We start from the raw sequence: 20,057 nt of genomic DNA on the forward strand, positions 1-20,057 counted from the left end.
TCATCATTTCGTCAGTTGTGTGCTATCTTGTGACAAAGACCATTTAGTACTTTTCGAGAAAATCGATTTTTAAAGTTTGTTGGTAAATAATTTAAAAACTATGAATGATAGAACCAAACTTTTTGAAGCAATCGGTTTGTATACTATCGCTTAACAAACGCTCCAAGTTTCAACTAATTTGGTTACACCAGTTAAAAGATGCAGTAAATAATGTAAACAAAAATCTGAAAAGCACGTGTCACAAGTGTGTTTCGAAAGTTAAATTGCACTACGTGTCACAAGTGTGCACAGAATTCCCATACAAAATAAAAAAGTTCAAATCAATGGTTTAATCGACTTAATCAGTAAATTTTTATAAACAAACGGTTGCATTGCCTTCAGAAAGTATGTGGGCTGATATTTGGCATGAGAGTCCCTATGGGTATCCTCTACTAGGGGAACCTCGGTTAGCCTGATTCTGAGAACTTTTTTGTTTGGATGAAACACCCTAGTGTGTACATAAATTTGTGAAAAGCAAGAAATTTTTTCCACATTTTCCAACAACATGTATGACGTGTCACAAGTGTTCACAATCATTTTGATGATAAATTGGTCTATGTCACAAGTGTGTATTGCGATATCCGGGAAACGGAAGCGAGTTTCCAAAATCGGGTTAAAGCATCTTGTAGTGTTTGTTAAGTATAGCAAAACGTTATCATTAACTCATTTTCGACCAAAATGGTATATGTCACAAGATAGCACACATCTGACGATTTGTTGGTAGACATTTTTATTTTACCAAAAATCAAAAATTATACTATTGAGAGGAAGGCATCAACTACCTTACGGTGAATTAAGTCACGTTTTTTCAGTAAAACGTTTGTGTTGAACGTTTCAACACTCAAATTGATGTTGATAATTTCTGTTAGGTCATGCTGTTGTTCGGAATGATAGGAGTAGTAAGTTAAGTATTTGTCCCTATATTGGGTCTAGTACCTTAATTGGGTTGTCCATAATTTTATTTTACAAGAAATTGTGTTTTTCACAGAATACTTCCAGCTTTTCTTCTTAAATAAGAAAAAAATCATATCATTCTTCTGTTTTTGTACGGAAAACTGCTGACTTGGAAATTTAGCCACAAATCAATATATCAAAGTTTATTAGAACCAAAAATCTGATGACGCCATTCATTTTAGCGTCCAATTTCCTTTCCTTGAATATGGCTGTCGAGTTTTGCTCTATCATTTTTTTTGTTTATAATATTTGGCCAATTGAAAACATTTTTTTTTGGGGTGGTGCCAAAAAAGAAGGGGTGGTCCAATTTGATTCACCAAATTTGAGCTTGATCAGATTTCGATTTCGAAACTGTACTTTTTTGTGTACAGTTGAGGCGAAATTACCCCAGTTAAATAAACCTCATCGAAAATATCATTTCCCTCGCCATTTTAACTCTGTTTGCGATGCAGAACTTAAGCTAGCCTTACAGGAAACAAAAACATGTCCGCCCAATTGATTGACAGATAAAGCAGAAAACAGCTTCTCCTGCTTCATTCAATTCTTTTCTTCGTTTCCCGTTTTTCTCCAGGTTGGCTGGCGGATCACGGTGCAGTGGCACGCCGGAAACGTCGCCTGCAAGGTGTTCCTGTTTATGCGCGCCTTCTGTCTCTACCTGAGCTCGAACGTGCTGGTGTGCGTGTCGTTGGACAGGTGCTTCGCCGTCATCTACCCGCTGAGGGTGTCCGCCGCCCGGAAACGGGGCAAGATTATGCTCGGCGGGGCCTGGTTCATCGCGTTTGCCAACGCCCTCCCCCAGGTAGGTGATAAATATGTCCTATAGGTGGTTTTGGTGTTTTTGGTGCTTATCTCACGGATGTAACAGTCATTCACTAGCAATTTGGAGTTTTTGTAGACAGCACGCCGCATGTGTACCTAACGAGAATTTGCTCTCTTTCGTGATGGTATTGAGTTTATTTATGTTTTATATTTACTTTTTTTATACTTGTACCGCAAACAGTACGTGAAAGGTAACAAATGGCGAATAGCTACAGTTTCAATTTATGACCATACTTTTTTTCCAAACCATTAGTTTGATATCTTATGAGAGCGACTGCGTAGGCTGTTGCTTGATGCTAAGAAAAACATAAATCATTTCATAATTATTTTTTTGCTGTAAAATTTATTTGAAGCAGAATCATTTGTCAACAAAACAATCTAAAACATTTTTGCTGTTGAAAGTTATTTTACGCTCTAGAAGATGGAGAAAAATAACTTTTTAATCTTCTGTAAAGGGCCTTTCTGTGCGGATACCCGTGGGACTTATAAATCTCTCTAAACCTTATCCAGCGTCCGGCCACCGTCAGGTACGCTCTTAATACTAAATAATCCTGTTGAGAGTGGGGCCCACGTCTTGCCGTGTCTATCCTAATACGGTCTGCCATTGGGGGATCTAAAAAGATAGACGGTTGTGAGGGTTGCAAGACAGCAGCGCGTAAAAAGATGCTTTTCTCCACGTTTGGCGCGCCGATTTGAACTGATGCTCAGAAAAAAAACTTGTTTATGATATGCCAGGTGAACGAAACAAACCACAATATTTATCACCACGTCCTCCCACGCGGGCACGCCATGGTGAACTTTCGATTAAATTAACCAACGTTTCGCCTCGGGCGGGACATATGTTAGACTCATGAACGTCCCTTAAAATTGAATGCAAAAAAAAAAACGACTGACGGAGTAATTGGATTCTGGTCTGCTTCAAAATTTGAGGGATTATTTTAGCTAAACACGGCTAAAAAAGGGTGAACCCAGCTTTAATAAATAAATACTTTTTCTTGGTCATATTAAAACGTCTAAGAAAAAAAATCCTAGAATTCTTGGAACTGTTTGGAAAACATATCGATGCCTCTGTGCCCTATTGTACTTAGCTTGCTGAGATTCCTATCTAGTTAGCATAGGAGAGCACTGAGGCATCGATATAGGAAATAGAGTGTAACAAAAATGAATTTTAGACGGGCATTCAGGGGTTTGTTCCGGTTAGCATACTGAGCCCAAATCCCAAATATGAGCTTGATTGGATGGAACAGGATTTGAATTTTAAATGGGAATTAACCCATAAAAAAAGACTTTTTTCAAAAATGACAATTTTTGAGGCACTTTGGACACTGAAGCGTTTATTTTCAACATCACTGGCTTGTAGGCCAGATCATTGCGCATCTTTTGGTTTATATAACCTTGGAGCACCCTGGAGCTCGGTACCGACCTTCAAAGTTTGGCATTTTTTTCGAAAAATCGGCCCCGGCAAAAAAGATATGCGTCGCACCTCGCGACGCCCGAGACGCCATTTGATTTTGCTGGGACTGATTTCTAGAAAAAATACGCCTGAAAACAAAAGCTTCAGTGTCCAAAGGCCTCAAAAGTTGCCATTTTTGAAAAAAATCTTTCATTCAAAATTCAAATGCAAAGCGCCAGCTCCTGTTACGTCCAATCAATCTCATATTTGGGATTTAGGCACAGTATTTTCACCGGAACAAACCCATGAATGTCCACCAAAATGTCAATTTCGTTATATCCTAATAGGAAGTCAAAAGTGCTCCGAATGTCCACTTTGGCTTTAGAATTTCTTGGTCAAAATAGTTAGACCCGTATTTTTAGTTTGGTGATTAACATAATCCTAGCCGGATTAAGATGGTCCACAAATTGAGTGTTTACAAGATTTTAGCACGTGACCAAAAAGCCTATTGATTAAAATGATATTTTCAGAAAATGGAATAATCATTACCAGGATTCCCAGATATGATTTCTTGAAAATAATTTATTGGATTTGGGTGTATCAATTGAACTTAATATACCATGCTTCCCCTAAAAGACATAATTTTCCAGAACATTTAGCTGGAGACGAATGGTGCTTTAAGTTCGATCAATGTTTTAAAATCTTATTGCCTTCCTCACTGAGGTAAGGCTATAACCCTGCTCGAAAAATGAACTTTTGAAAAACAGCTCGTAGACCTATATTCATGTAGGTATACTCAGAATCTCAGAATCGAAAACTGAACAAATGTCTGTGTGTGTGTATGTGTGTGTGTGTGTGTATGTATGTATGTTCTCAAAATTCTTGCCAAGTTTTCTCAGCACTGGCTGGACCGATTTTGATCAAACCGGTTGCATTTGACTTGATTTAGGGTCCCATACATCGCTATTGAATTGTTTGAAGTTTCGATAAGTAGTTCAAAAGTTATATATAAAAAGGTGTTTTCACATATATCCGGATCTCACTTATATGGCTGAAAACTATGCCCGGATCCATCATCCAACTCATCGTTGGTTAGGTAATCAAAAGACCTTTCCAATGAGTTCAAAACATTGAAGATCTGGCAACCCTGTCTCAAGATATGTCCACTTAAGTAATATTTATGTACTATTTGGAAGCCGGATCTCACTTAAATGTATGTAAACTGTGTCCGGATCCACCATCAAACCCATCGTTGGTTAGGTAATCAAAAATCATTTCCAACGACTCCAAAACATTGAAGATCTGGCAACCCTGTCGAGATATGGCCACTTAAGTGAAATTTATGTACATTTTTATTCCGGATCTAAAAAGTAGATGAAATTTGTGTCCAACCCCTAAATATAACCCCCTAAAATTTGGGAGCGCACTTTGCGCATTGCATTTCTATTTTGTATGGGAATAGATACAGCGTTCTCAAAACTGGTCTAAAACGTGTTTTTCACTCGGAAACTAGGGGGTGTACAAAGTAAAAATATTTACCATTCGTTAACATATTGACGTTGTTGTTGATTTATTGGCCAATAAATCAACGAGAATGTTATGACCTACATTTGCACACCTTGATTTGACAGTTGTCAGTTTGACAGACAGACGAAAACAACAAAATATTGTTGGCGACAAAATTTTACTATCTAAAGAATACCGCTTGGAAATTTTCGGAGAAAAAAGTCCTGTTCGGTCCCATATTGGCCAAATCCGGGCACAGTAACACCTAACTTCCGGCGTAATAACGGGCTGACGGAGCTCAAACAAGAGGAGATTTCAGGGCCGTAGGCGAAAGCAGAAAATATTCTTTTACCAATCGTTTTCTACGATGCGGCTCGCGGAGGATGAGGATTCTATATCAATGGTTGGAAAGATTTTCCGCGTTTTTTCTCTAACAATATGGCTCGAAGAGGCATGAAACTGCTCTGCCAACGATCATGACCATGATTATGTCCTTCCAATTGTTTCCTCTTGCGTGGTGGAAGAAGGAGGAAATCGGTCTCGATGTCGATAGTTTTCCTCTTGCCGCTACTTTTCATTGAGTGTTCATTTTTGCTTATTACATGATCGAGGAAGCAACGGGACAAGACCTGGTCACCGGAACATGGTCCCTTACTTTTGCGTTTACCATAGGCAACTTGTCCAAAGAGAAAAACAGTCTCAGATTGACCAAATACGATCACAGGAAGAGGGAGATTCCGTCTCAATGGAGTATGTGGCGTTTCAACCGAGGTTGACCGGGTTTGGCGGAATTCAAACGGTAGGAGGATTCAGGACAGTATGCAGTTCAAGGAGAAGGAGGAGGCAATATTTACGGTTTCATCCGGGATTTTCCGGGTTTTACTTCAACTGTTCCTCTAGCGGCCATGATCATGATGATGTCCACATTGAAGAAGGAGCAATCGGTCTCGTTGCCGATTGTTTTTCTTCTTCGACACTGGTTTCATTTGGCCACAATTGATGATCGGATTTGCTGTTTCCCTTCCACTATTTAGTTGATTTTGGACCAATCCGGAAAGTCACCGGTTCTAGCATTTTTGTTTTTCTTTGCACTCTAAATATCAGGTTATGTTATCCGGCCTGTCCAAAGAATTTGTCCAAGTTCCGTAGAAAAAGAGAAGCCTACTCCGTTTTAAAGAATATAGTATTCATCGAGGGTTCATTTCTGGAGGAAGCAACAGGACGGGTTCTGATCCCGGAACATGGCCTCTTACTTTTGCAACAAGTGGAGCAGGAGGAGCAGAAGGAGCAAGAGGAGGAAGCTAGATTAGGTGGACATGACTTTTCGGGTAATCCTTCAACGTAGCGGGACGTAGAGGAATCAGTTAACCGGTCCACTGCATTTTTCTTCTTTGGTGTTTCAAAAGTAACTTGACCATTCTTGGCCGACGGAGCATGGTCCACGCTGAAGAAATGTCCAATTTCTGCTACTTATAAATTTCCGTGAAAATCCTCACCGTCAAAATTGTTTGTGTTTATGTTCAATTTGACATTTCTATTTGACAAAGGTTCAAGGATCCACAACCCAGGTAAGGTCGCGTTAAAGTATTGACGAAATATTAATCAATCAACGAACTATTATAAGCTATTATTAGTCTATCGACCAAGTTGTCCTGCCCCTAGCTCGGAAATCTTTTGACAGGAGAGCAATTCTCTGAGTTTTCGGTCATTCGATTTTTTTTTGTATTTTTTTATCCGGCTGAAACTTTTTTGGTGCCTTCGGTATGCCCAAAGAAGCCAATTTGCATCATTAGTTTGTCCATATAATTTTCCATACAAATTTGGCAGCTGTCCATACAAAAATGATATGTGAAAATTCAAAAATCTGTATCTTTTGAAGGAATTTTTTGATCGAGTTGGTGTCTTCGACAAAGTTGTAGGTATGGATATGGACTACACTGAAAAAAAATGATACAAGGTAAAAAAAAAATTTGTGATTTTTTATTTAACTTTTTGTCACTAAAACTTGATTTGCAAAAAAACACTATTTTTATTTTTTTTATTTTTTGATATGTTTTAGAGGACATAAAATGCCAACTTTTCAGAAATTTCCAGAATGGGCAAAAAATCTTTGACCGAGTTATGATTTTTTGAATCAATACTGATTTTTTCAAAAAATCGTAATATCGGTCGCAAAAAATTTTCAACTTCATTTTTCGATGTAAAATCGAATTTGCAATCAAAAAGAATTCAGTGAATTTTTGATAAAGTGCACCGTTTTCAAGTTAAAACAATTTTTAGCTAACTTTTTTGAAAATTGTCGCAGTTTTTCATTTTTTTAAATTAGTGCCCATGTTTGCCCACCTTTGAAAAAAATATTTTTGAAAAGCTGAGAAAATTCTCTATATTTTGCATTATTGAACTTTGTTGATGCGACCCATAGTTGCTGAGAAAATTATATGGACAAACTAATGATGCAAAATGGCTTCTTTGGGCATACCGAAGGCATCAAAAATGTTCAGCCGGATTAAAAAAATACAAAAATTAAAATTAAAGAAAAAAGACCGATTCCGTAGAGAACTGCTCAGGAGCAAGATAGCACAATACTTTTTGAAAATTTTCTCAATTTTTACGCTACTGTGTTAGTTTGAAAAGTTTAGTTGAAAATAAAAATGATAAAAATCTAAATCTAAAAAAGAAGGATTTTCTATGCTAAATCCCATAAAAAATTGAAATGCAATGCGCAAAGTGTGGACGCAACCAATCGCTCCCAAATTTTAAGGGGTTGTTTAGGGTCCTGAAAGCAACCGAAAAAAAACATGTTCTGAAAAATCGACCATCTCGAGCCATCCTAATATATACGTAGTTAAACTAAATTATCTCATTTTTACATAAAACAGCGTTAGACTACACACAAAACAGCACTTCGAGGTGCTTCACGCTGTTCTCTATAGTTGCGTAAGATTCATCTCAGTGAAACAAACAAACCCACTGCACTGTTTCCCAGCGAACCGCGTAGGGGAGCTGGGGGTAAGACGGCCAGGCGGGGTAAGACGGCCACCCTACTGTTTTAATAAGTATACTAATGAATATTACTAAAATGTTTAGCAATACTGTTCCTCATGCTAAATAATGCATATGGAGTCACCTTTGTCAAAAATATTGTTTGAAATAGTATAAAAATAGCTCAAAATGAAGGAATAATTTTTGAACTTGAAACTGGATGTAATTTTCATGAATTACAACTTAGGCATTTTTGTTAAATAACAATATGTTTTCCTGTCTTCAAATATTTTTTCATGTTAAATTGAAGTTTTCCCTAGATTATGTCCCTCGAAAAAGTTCAAAAAATGCGATGAACTGTTTACAAAAAATGTTTAAAAAAATAATTTATTTGGGGGCAAGACGGCCACCTCCTCCGGGGGTAAGACGGCCACCCGTAATTTGTAGATTTTATTTGATATAGGTTATATTTTTGACGGTTTTTGACTATTAAGACATATTTGTAGATAAAGGAAAAGCATTTTCAATAAAACTATCCATTTTTAATCAAAATGCTGTTAACTACCGTTTCGACAACATTCTTTACTGTGATAAAGCAAAACTCATTGAATAGTATGAAATCCTATCAAACTTTTCACAAAAATCGCTAATTTAATATAGTTTACATAATTTTGATTTACTTAATCTAATCGAAATACACAAACTATTTTTATTGTACCAAATTGTGTTTGTTTTGTAGTAAAAATTCATAGTTTTTCATAAAATGTGGTCGCAATAATATGAAATTCACTGAGCCAAAATATGAAATTTTTAAACAGCATTTTTCTTCACATTTGAAACCTGATTTTTTCAACCAAAATAGTTATGATGTTCAGAGAAGTCTGTTGAACCAACCATGTAGGTGTTTGGGTGGATTTAGCAAAGTTATTAAGTTAATTTATAGCACTGGCCGTCTTACCCCACATGGGTGGCCGTCTTACCCCGCGTATTTCATATATATACGATTTCAATTATTTTTTTAAAATTGCTGAAAAGTATTGAAAATTGGTTTTTAGACCAACTAATTTATGTCATTTCTATAATGGACTAGTAGTAGAACAATATGTACGTAATTTGAGATCAAAATAATCTGTTGTGTAAATTTTATTAGACTTCTCCCTTAGGGTGGCCGTCTTACCCCCATCTCCCCTAAGCCCATTGACATTTTACGCTGCATGACATATCTTGAATGGGTGCACGGTAAATTAAAAGACGACGCCTCTTCTGTATCCACCGTCATTGCCCACACAGGAGGAAGGCTATAATCAAGGGTGAGCTCGGATTCTGACGGCCTAGGTCTTTACAAAGGGGCAGCCATCCGTGAAGTTGGAAATCCTTCCACGGAGATTAGAAATGACGGCATTTTGCTAGGGTGGTCAAAGTTTGTTTCGAATAACGTGATGTTTTATAATATATAATTCTGGGACAGTGTTCTACAAAATGAAAACAATTACGGAAACAACAAACTTCAAACGAAGCTTTAGTTCCACGAAAAAGAGGAACAAAACATAGCTTTAGCATGCATTCAATAACCGACACATGTTTCATCGGCGTGATGGATGGATCGGCCAATGTTTCACATCGTGTTATAATCCCTTTATGCCGCAGATTCCTGTTCCAGCGAGAAAATACATCACATCTAATCTTAGCAACGAGAAGCATAACAAATTGTGTGTATTTGTTCTAATGTTATTTTTGTGGTTCTTTGTTCTCCTCGTGGTTGTTAGTTTGGCCTTGGTTCAAAAGCTTGTTACATCAGCGGTCATTTTTGGCCTTCTGATGGATCTATTCTCACTCGTCAGGGTGTGGGATTTCCTAGAAGCAAATATAAACCTACAATCCAAACTCAATTATTTTTTCTCCCGTTTTGATTTATTTCAGAGCATTATTTTCCGCGTCCAGCAGCACCCACAGGTTCCGGGATTCACGCAGTGCGTCACGTTCGGGTTCTTCCGGACGCCGGGCATGGAGACGGCGTACAATCTGTTCTGCGTGATTGCGATGTACTTCATGCCGCTGATGATCATCAGTGCGGCGTACACGGTTATTCTGTGCGAGATTTCCAACCGCTCGCGGGAAAAAGGTAGGTTTGCTTAACACTCAAAAGCTCGGGTAGTCATTTGACTCGTATTTTTTTCTCAAACATTGTACAACTTTTGGTAGAATTTACCAAATTGGATACAAAAGATGCAGATTCGTCTATATTTTTAAATTTCAGATGGTGAACAAATATGGCCCATTTTTACCGGAGATTTTCCGGATTACCTTGGGGGTATCCCAACGGACCATAAATGGGTGTTTTTTAAAACCATTTTTTGTAGTTTTTGCATACTTTCAAACAAAAGTAGTTTTTTGAAAACAAATAGATTTTTCAAAAAATATTTTTTATGAGCTTGCGCATTATTTTAAACATGAACTGATTTGCAAATAATTTAAAATTATGGGTTATAATTTGTTTTTAATGTTTTTTCAGTTTTTTTTGGCATGAGCAGTTTCTTAACAAAAATTACCAGCTTTCTGAAATATTTTTTTTGATTTCTATGATTTCTGAAGAAAACAAAAAAAAAATCGGCGAAACATCCTCTTCTTATTCGGCGAAATGTTCTTCAGCAAAACAACTTTCGGTGAAATGTACCAACTTATCAATAACTTAACGATTTTGAAAATATTATGAATTTTAGCGGAATTCAAATGTGCAGTACAGTTTTTTTGCAAATATTTATTTGTTTTAAAACTAGAACTCGATTTCAATTTTCATTCATTTATTTTTAAATAAAAGTTTAAAAAAGTGGGAGCCTTTTTCTGATTATTTTTCTTCGTTCTAAAAAAGACCATCACAAGCGAGAATTTTTACCGAGGTTGCCATGATGTTGAAAAAATTACCCTATTGAATGCTAAATTAACCTTTTGTTTGAAATTAAATTTCTTTTTTCCTTTTATTGGCCTTTTTTCATTTATAATGGTCCCTTAGGTTCATTTTTGTTTAAATATTGGCCGTTCAGATTTCTTGTACTCATTTTTTTTTACTCTGGCAACCCTGCAAATCAAACATAACATTAACTAATTAATCATTAATCCGCTTGACCTTTCAATGGGAAGGTGCGGAAATTATGCACTTTCTACGAAAATGTGCGCTGATCTGCGCTGTCTCACTGCATCGGGAAATGTGTTCAGTGAACCGAAAGAATAATGTCAACTGAAATGAGATAAAAAACAACATTTGATTGCAATTTATTGATTAATTGGTTCGTGTTGCAGAATGCATGCCGTCACTCTAAGCCAGAAAACGTGGGGAAATTGGCACGTAGCTTTGCAAAATTTTGCTGTTAATATTTAAGGTTAGTTCAGATAATTTGAACTAAATTTTTATTTTTGTTTTGTTCTATATTTATAAAGGAATAAAGGGCTCCAGGAAATCGACGTAAAAGTGCTGATTTATTTTCAAAAGAAATAAAAACGTCATTTCAATTCAATTTATCATCGGTTCGTGACATTCATCCGTCACCAGCCTAAGCATGGAAAAATATGACATAAATAGGATGTTTGCAAAGTTCCCGGAACTTGACAGCCCTGAAAAGCCCTCCAGAACTCCTACAGTTCATTTAGAGTGTGTAGGATTCTTTGAATTATGAACGATCTTCTATCTCAGTGCAGTGAAAGGCTCTGATTGACAAGGATGAATAAATAAATAGGATTTATTTCTCGTTTACTACCCGAGGACAATTTTAATTGAGTTGATTTCAAGAAAACACTTGAGTTCATGGTTTTGAACCCTAGTGATTGCTATCTCTAACTATTTACTTGTAGCAAAAAGCCATTCGTTGTATCCACACAAACCTCTCATAAGGATATAAAAGAGTAATTTTATGTTGTTGTGAATTGCCCATAAATGCATTGTAGACAAATGTGAAATTTTTGTCATAAGTTAGAATAAAACAGAATTGGTCTTCTGTATTATTATTTTAGACACACCATATTGAGATGTTTAGGGCAAATCTCATAACATTCATTATAATCTGTCCAATATTGGTTCGAGTGCACTAAACGACCACTGATTGCAGCACAGCTAAATGAAGTGGTTCTAATTTAGCGGAAATATGCAGAGAGCTGCAAGCGGATTAATTCATATTCTCGTTTAATTTTCAGAAACGAGTGACACCAGCCACACGGGCGGAATGAGGTTACGGTGCAACGATTTGACTCATATCGAGCGAGCCCGGCAGCGGACACTCCGGCTTACCATCACCATCGTGGTCGTTTTCGTCTGGTGCTGGACGCCGTACGTCGTGATGACCCTGTGGTGAGTGAATCGTTCAGTGCTCACGGCTTTTTTTGGTGATTTTTGGACCAAAGCCATTCATTTGGGGGGTGGCTTTCATTCGCTTCATCAACAAAGTTCTAATCCCAATTCATTTCGTTTCCTGCCATTACACACACTCACACACTAAATAGGTACATGTTTGATCGCGAGAGTGCCATCAAGGTCGATGGGGCCATCCAGGACGGGCTGTTCCTGATGGCCGTGTCCAACTCGTGCATGAATCCGCTGGTTTACGGGTCGTACGCGATGAAGTGTCGGTGGCCCTGGAAACGGCAAAACGTGCCAAATGGAGTGGCAACACCGAATGCGGCTCAGCGCAGGTCCACGGGTAAGTGCGGGGACGCGGCACCAGGTTGGGGATTCCACAATCAAATATTGGGCAAAGTGCGCGATACATACGCGGTAAATGTGTGAAGACAAAGTTGTCAATGGGAGAACCATTCAATATTTTCGCTGGATTAAATTGTTAAAGGAAAATCGAGATACTTGAATTGATTTTTTAAATGTTTAAACGTATTAAAATATTTTAAAATATCAATTAGGATTTTTGACAAAAATGTTTTGAATTCGTTTTCTGGACATTGAATTAGGTGGAAAATTAGAATTTAACTATTTATAACCCTTTTTGTTTAGCATACAATGAATCACTGAGCTCAACGCAGCTAACATAATCCATAATCATCTTATATAAAGGCAAAAATTAATTTTCTTTCATGCCTATCACATTTGATGCATGATTGTTAGGCGTTCACCGATGCAAATGTTTAAGAGCTTGAATCAATGATAAAGTGACCAACATGCAATCACGAACCAATTGAAAATTGCACACAAAGATGCCAAAGTCAGTGTGCGGGTTGTTCTATAGAGAAGCCTCTGGATGACAGAATCACTAATCACACTAACCCACAACTTATCTAAGCAACACCGGCTATAATTTCTCATGCTAATCTACCCCACACACACACACACACAGATGCCGTATCGGGTATGGCAGGACCGCACTCGGACCGGCTGACCGGTCGAGACAATAAAGACGAGTTGATGTACGAGAAGGAACGCAGCATCAAGCTGAACCAGTTCGGGCTGGCCAACGGAGCTCCGGGCCAAACTAAAATAGGAATGAACAGCACAGGTGAGTGATTGCTAAATCTATTGTTTCAAGAGCAAGTTTATTTTTAGTCTGTTTCTAAGTGGGTCACATTTTAATAACATGATCCTTGTAATTTCATGTAGTTCTCCATACAAACTTCTGTATAATGCTCGTCCATTTTTATGGCTTTACGACTATAAACTTCTACATCACTTCTTGACTTGAAGTGCGATCCCAGTCAGTTTAATTCGGGTCCCAAGCAGACGGAAATAACTCGGGAAGGTCAGTTTTTGATATTGTGAGATGATCGAAATATGTTATTGGGATGATCGGATTAGTTGTTAACATAACAAAAATCAATAACAAAGATTTGTTCGAAGAATGCCGTCTCCGAGGTCTCAAACTTCAACGTCAGCTCCGACTTCCTCGCTCTGTGAAAATAATAACGGTTTTTGTAATTCACACTAAAAAAAAACAACTTTCAAAAGTTATTTTATCAGATAAATTTAAGCTTGAGGACCCAATTTCATGGCCAAAATAATGACTACGATTAAATTGGTCAAAATTATCCCATAGTTCTAGCCAATATTAGCAAAGTCCCTAAGGGGGTATATCAAATAATTAAAAAAATCAACTTTCAAAATTTCAACTTTTTAGAATAATTTTAGCTTAACGACCCCATTTCATGGCCAAAATAATGATCCCAACGAAAATGGTCAAAATTATCCCATAGTTCTAGCCAATTTTAGCAAAGTCCCTTAGAGGGTATATCAAATAATTTAAAAAATCAACTTTCAAAATTTCAACTTTTTAGAATAATTTTAGCTTAACGACCCCATTTCATGGCCAAAATAATGACCCCGACGAAATTGGACAAACATATACCAAAGATCTTAACATATTTAACAAAAGGAAAAATAATAACAGATTGTGTTATTGACACTTAGAAACTTTGTGCGATTTATGGTAAGTCAGAATACCAAACGAATAACAAATCTTGTTATAAGGAGAGTTTTTGAAATGTATAACATTTCCTCTTATTAGCGTGTTATTAAACATTTTCAATATTATATCACTTCAATACCAAACTTTGGTATTTTATCAGAAACTGTTATTATTTTTTCTTCTTGAAGTTGAAGTTCAGGATAAAATAATAACACTTTTTGTTATTTTAACAGGATTTGTTATTGAAATATTATTAATTTTGTTATTACCGTCTGCCCGGGGTCCTGAAAAGTAATAAGATTCGAATCGTGAACGAATTCCATTTCAAACATTGTTTAACGAGTCTTCACTGAAAATTTGAGTCAATTTGGTCAAACCAGTGATAGGATATCGTGGCACTTCACAGTGAAAAAAAAAGTTGTAATTTTGAACGGTTGAATATTTTATGATGTAATTTTACCTAAATTTAGACTGAAAAAGTAGACATTACATCAGAAAAGTCACATGATTACACATTTTCAAAGGTACTCAGGATTTACCCCTTCCCAAATGTAATATTACCATGATTTATTTTGACTTTGTTGTTTTTCCAAACTGCCAACCTTGAATAGAAATATCTCAGCAATATGTCTTCAAATTTAAGGGTTTCAGCAGTTGAAAATGTATACTTTGATGCCATGGAGACAACATTACCTGTGTGTTCATATCCCGAGGTTGTTTTTAGGAGGTCAGATCTTGTTATTAAAACACCCAGACTAGCTGTTCCCGAGCAGACGGCAATAGCTTGTTATTTTTTGACATTTGAAAATATTAGGCCAATAACATTTTATGTTATTTATAACAATATTCGTTATTCGTCGTTAAGATTGTAAAAATTCAACTCTTAAATGTTACACTTTCATGTCCAAAATAATGTCCTTGAAAAGACTGGTTAAAAATATCCTAAAGTTCCGGCCATATTAATCAAAATAAAAATTACGACCCACATTTTCGAAGAAATTGTTGTTTTCCTTAGGGGGTATATCAATATTTTTTTAATAAAATTTAAGCTTGTTTACTTTTTAAAAATGTATTGGTATAAAGACCACATTCATCGCCAAAATAATGTTCTTGATAAAATTGGTCAATTTTTTCACATAGTCCTGGCAATACTGAGCAAAAAAAAAATTGGGTTATGGAGAATTGGTCAAAATTTTCCAATAGTAAAATTCAACAATAAAAAAAAAAAAAAATTAGGTTATGACTGATGACTTCTCATACATGTATTTAAACCTTAAGGTTAATTATAATTAACGTTTTATGTTTTTAGTTAATTTGTGACAAAATATTTGTTTAAAAGCCATTTGTCAACTAAATCCGTATATGAAGATGATTTTGTGTAGCAGCGAACCACCACTGCTCAGCTATGATTCAATTTCATTGAGCTTTAACAGCTTTCCAAAAATTTCCAGATAGACGAAAGCACAAAGAGTTGCAAATTGCAGTAAAAGTTGCTCTCAAAAGTAACCGAGAAAAAAAACTTCCTCTTTTATCGGATATCAGTTATCCTAGGAACGGTGGAACAGTTGCTGCAAAAAAGTAGCGTGCCAGGGAAAAACTTTTATTAGCTCAATAAAAGATAAAGTACTCCAATTTCCGATTAGTGCTCACATCTCGCTTTGTGTTTGCTTTGGGAAACAACGTTTTACTGGAATTGTAGTTTATATGGGTAAATAGTTTTTTTGCACATTTAGTTACTTTCAGATTATTTTTTCAAAATGACCTGATCGTCATGCCGGTTAGCATTAACATATGATAGCAGCGAAATACCGTGACCTTTAACTTTAACGTTCCTGTTATTTTTCCATTTTTTTTTATCTTGCTCTCGCTGTGCTGCCGAACATCTCAATTATCCATCAATCACCTTCCGAGAAGGAGAATGCCTGCCTGGAACAGCAACGACTCGGTTCGGATACTGTGCCGTAACTTCGGGGCGTGCTGTGAATGAGGTGAGTTTCTGCGATATTTTGTAAATTAAATAAAAACTTGCCGCTAGTAATTGATTGCCGGTACAAAATAAAGATTTACTTTTCCCCACGCCGGCAGCCTTGGGTTCGGAGTGCCAACATGGCAACGGTATCCTATGGTAACGCGACGGCTTCCTACGTGCCACGGAAGGGTTGCAAGCCAAGCTACAGCGAGTTTGCCGTGCTGGCAGACGAGCGGTCGTTGATGCTGTCCCGGCCATCGTTCTACTCGGATCCTACGCCCAACGAACTGGACTCGTCGGTGGACGGTGGCCTAACGCGAAGCCTCGATACCGGCGGCTGGCGATGATAGATCGTGTAAGCCTGGCAACACTGACGCCGGGCAAACGAAGGTCGATGACGTGTGTTGTGGCGCATGTGGTGCGCGAAATTCAAATAATTAGTGAGTGTTTGATGTGAGAAACGAGAATGGTTCCGGAGAATCTCCTATCGTACAATTTAATTAATTCTGAACAAATTTGTGACCATCAGGATCAGATGAAACGAAGTGTGATGCATTAGATATATCACGTAGCATTGATAGACGGAAGGTGGCGCAATATGAAAGTGATGTTTTTTATTGCGTTTATTTTTTATTGAATAGTCAGAGTTTATTTTTTCAATCAGCAAATTTAGTCCGCTCGAAACAGATAATAAACTTCAAAACTTTAAATTTAATAATTTAACTTTAATTTATTGAGAAATGGCAAAAAGAAACACTCCGTAAATGTTATTGAATGCTTGGACAAAAAACAGTTCGCACTTACGTGGTTGAGCATTCTCATAGAATATTTTTTTCACTTTTGCATTGTCATTTTTCGCAGATCCAGTGGGATGTCTTCACTTAATAAATATACATGAATGCCTTGGTTTTGCACGCCTCGGTTTTGCACTGCCCCGGTTTTGATTCGTTCAGCTGCCTCGGTTAAGCACGGCCCAGTGCTTAACTGAAGCACAGAGCTTGTGGGATTTTGGCTATGTGGGAGACATTGGCTTTAATCGTATGAAAAATCATGCAAACATCAAAAAATTATAGTGTTTTGGTATCGGGTTGATGTCCATTAAAATTATAATTTTATGAAAATTTTCACAAAAATACGTATTTTCCTGTATTTTGAAAATGAAATGTTCTTCAACATTTTTTGAAAATACTCAAAATTTCTCTTTTTACAATATGGGTATCAAACGATCGGGATTTTTTCATACATTTCGATTGTAATAACAACATATCTTGAAAACACTCAGAATTTTCACAAAACTACGTATTTTCGAAAAAAAAACCCCAAGATTTCAGTTTTACAATATGGGTATCAAACGATCAGGATTTTTTCATACATTTCGAATGTTATAACAACATTTTTTGAAAATACTCAAAATTTTTACATAACTTATTACAGATGTATAGAAAATCCCGATCGTTTGATACCCATATTCTAATAACTTTCGATATGTATGAAAAAATCCCGAACGTTTGATACCCGCATTGTAAAAATTAAAATTTTGAGTATTTTTTCGAAAATACGTAGTTTTGTGAAAATTTTGAGCATTTTCAAAAAATGTTGTTATTACAATTGAAATGTATGAAAAAAAAACTCGATCGTTTGATACCCACATTGTAAAAACGGAATTTTTGAGTATTTTTTCGAAAATACGTAGTTTTGTGAAAATTTTGAGTATTTTCAAAAAAATGTTGTTATTACAATCGAAATGTATGAAAAAATCTCGATCGTTTGACACCCATATTGTAAAAACAGATTTTTTTAGAATTTTTTTGAAAATACGTAGTTTTGTAAAAATACGTAGTTTTGTGAAAATTTTGAGTGTTTTCAAATAACAAATTCAACATTCGAAATGTATGAAAAAAAATTATCATTTGATACCCATATTCCAATAACCATATATTTTTGGTTTCTTTAGAGAAAAAAAATGCATTTTCAAAATACTGGAATAGTACGTATTTTTGTGAAAATTTTCATGAAATTATTATTTTCATGGATAGTTGACATCAGCCCGACTCCAAAACACTATAATTTTTTTATGTTTGCATGAATTTTCATACGATTATAGCCAATGTCTCTCCCATATAACCAAAATCCCATAAACTCTGTGCCTCGGTTATGCACGCCTCGGTTTTGCATCCCCCATATGCGGTGCTAAACCGAGGCATGTCAGTAGTTTTAAAATCCCCTTTTCTCAAACACAGGTTGAATCTCCTTCAAATTAACTGCTGAAATGAAAATGACAACTGTAATGTTAATAGTCTTGTTAAGGGAAGAAAAAACAACAAAAGTTGGGAAAAATTGGGTTTATTATTTAGTCCAAATTATGGAAATTAACTTAACTCGTATCGCCGATCCATTTCCGGTTATTGCTTTGAAACGGAAATCGCATACGATTTGAATCGAATTACGATATTAAATTCGACTTGAACTGACTGGGTAGTTTTTTGAATGAATTTTTGTTTTCGTTTAAAGAAAATGAATTGATTAATCCTGTGGTGCAAATGAAACGATCGATACAATCTCCGCTAATCAAATCATTCCATTCTTGGGCAAGACATACCTTAATCAATTCAAATATAAATCAACAATTGAAATATAAATCAACAATGCTGATTTAATTTCCCGTTGTCAAGGTAAATCATGAATAGTTCACATTTCTCTTTGGCGAAAGTCATAAGATTTCGAGCAAGCTCAACTCAGTGAAATGTGAATCCGATCAGAGCACGCAGTCAAGTGTCCTGTTTCGACGCCAGGGGTGATTTTATCAGCATTCCGTACAAAGACAGTGCCGCGTAGGTGGGGCAGCAGTCGTTCCTGGAAGGCAGCAGCAGCATCCTGGGCTGGCCGGCGTCTTGAAAATGGATTACTTTTTGATGGGGATAGATTGTGGTTCCAAAGTTTAGCGAACCGTAAAAACCAAGTGCCAAGGCCGGGCCCAAACTTGAGCAGTGAGTTGGAAGGGACGAGTTGAGTTTCGGAAAGATACGGCCAAAACGAGCCAACGATGAAAGCCCCCGGAGAAAGATCGAAGGTAAGTGAATGTAAAGGATTGTGGTTTGATTGGGGAGTGCGAAAGAAAAAGGGTCTTGGGGGGAATGCCATGGAGCTTTAACAAATGGAAAAGTTTGATCCGAAATGTTTTCCCTGATTGCCTTACAACTTGATAGACACACTGAATAAATTTGGCATTTGCAAATTGGTGCTTAATAGTATTATATGAAACCTGTTGGGCATGTTTGCAACAGATGACACATTGTCTTTTGATGGTGAACTTCTCTCACGCACGATAAGTTACTAAAGGGAGAGTTCTTTTAATACGTAACGCAACATTTTTAATTTTTGACTTCCCTCGCCCCTTGTAAAAAAATGCATGCAAATTTTTCATCCAACTGCGTTACGTAATAAAAAAAAACGCTCCCAATTTAAATAAGTTAAAAAAACTCTGAAATATTGTCAAACAAAATACAACAAAAAACATTTTAAGATGCAAAATTGGCCGTTTTTTATGAGCTTAAAGGCTGCTATGGAAAAACAAATGATACATAATAACTTATGATTTGTTTATAGGACCTAATTAAGAAAAAATCGAGTTATGTTTACATTTTCGATAATTTTTCCATCTTACTTGGCACTAAACTCGAACATCGATAGGTTGACACCAACTGTTCGAACGGGGTCACTTTTTGAGTTGATACCCCTTTTACACGGAGTTCACACAGACTACCAAACGTGTGTTTTGATAGTGTGCGTGAGCGCCGTGTAAAAAGTGACAGTTCGTCACATTTTAGTTTGACTTTGTCAAACCAACGGGGTATAAACCAAAAAGGGTCAAACGAAATAGTGACCAACCACCAGTGAGTGTAGTATTTGTCTGTGCTTGAATGAACTTGACACAAAGTGAATTAAAAGACTAAACCTAATCCTGTTAGCTCCTTTTTTCAAACGCGTCCGCCTGGATATT

General features: G+C 36.5%; 1 protein-coding gene across 1 annotated transcript in view; it reads left to right on the plus strand.

The window, feature by feature from the left end:
* The window catches only part of LOC6032229 (gonadotropin-releasing hormone II receptor), a 45,015-nt gene extending 28,243 nt beyond the window's left edge, over positions 1–16,772 (plus strand). The window contains exons 3-9 of the mRNA XM_038264556.1: positions 1,565–1,792; positions 9,614–9,815; positions 11,879–12,032; positions 12,185–12,381; positions 13,027–13,185; positions 16,003–16,076; positions 16,174–16,772. Of these exons, the coding sequence (XP_038120484.1) occupies positions 1,565–1,792; positions 9,614–9,815; positions 11,879–12,032; positions 12,185–12,381; positions 13,027–13,185; positions 16,003–16,076; positions 16,174–16,404 (1,245 nt within the window). The 3' untranslated portion in view covers positions 16,405–16,772. The remainder of the gene's footprint in view (positions 1–1,564; positions 1,793–9,613; positions 9,816–11,878; positions 12,033–12,184; positions 12,382–13,026; positions 13,186–16,002; positions 16,077–16,173) is intronic.
* Positions 16,773–20,057: the final 3,285 nt, after the last annotated feature.

This window comes from Culex quinquefasciatus, chromosome 3 (genome assembly GCF_015732765.1).
Source record: "Culex quinquefasciatus strain JHB chromosome 3, VPISU_Cqui_1.0_pri_paternal, whole genome shotgun sequence".
Taxonomy (NCBI): domain Eukaryota; kingdom Metazoa; phylum Arthropoda; class Insecta; order Diptera; family Culicidae; genus Culex; species Culex quinquefasciatus.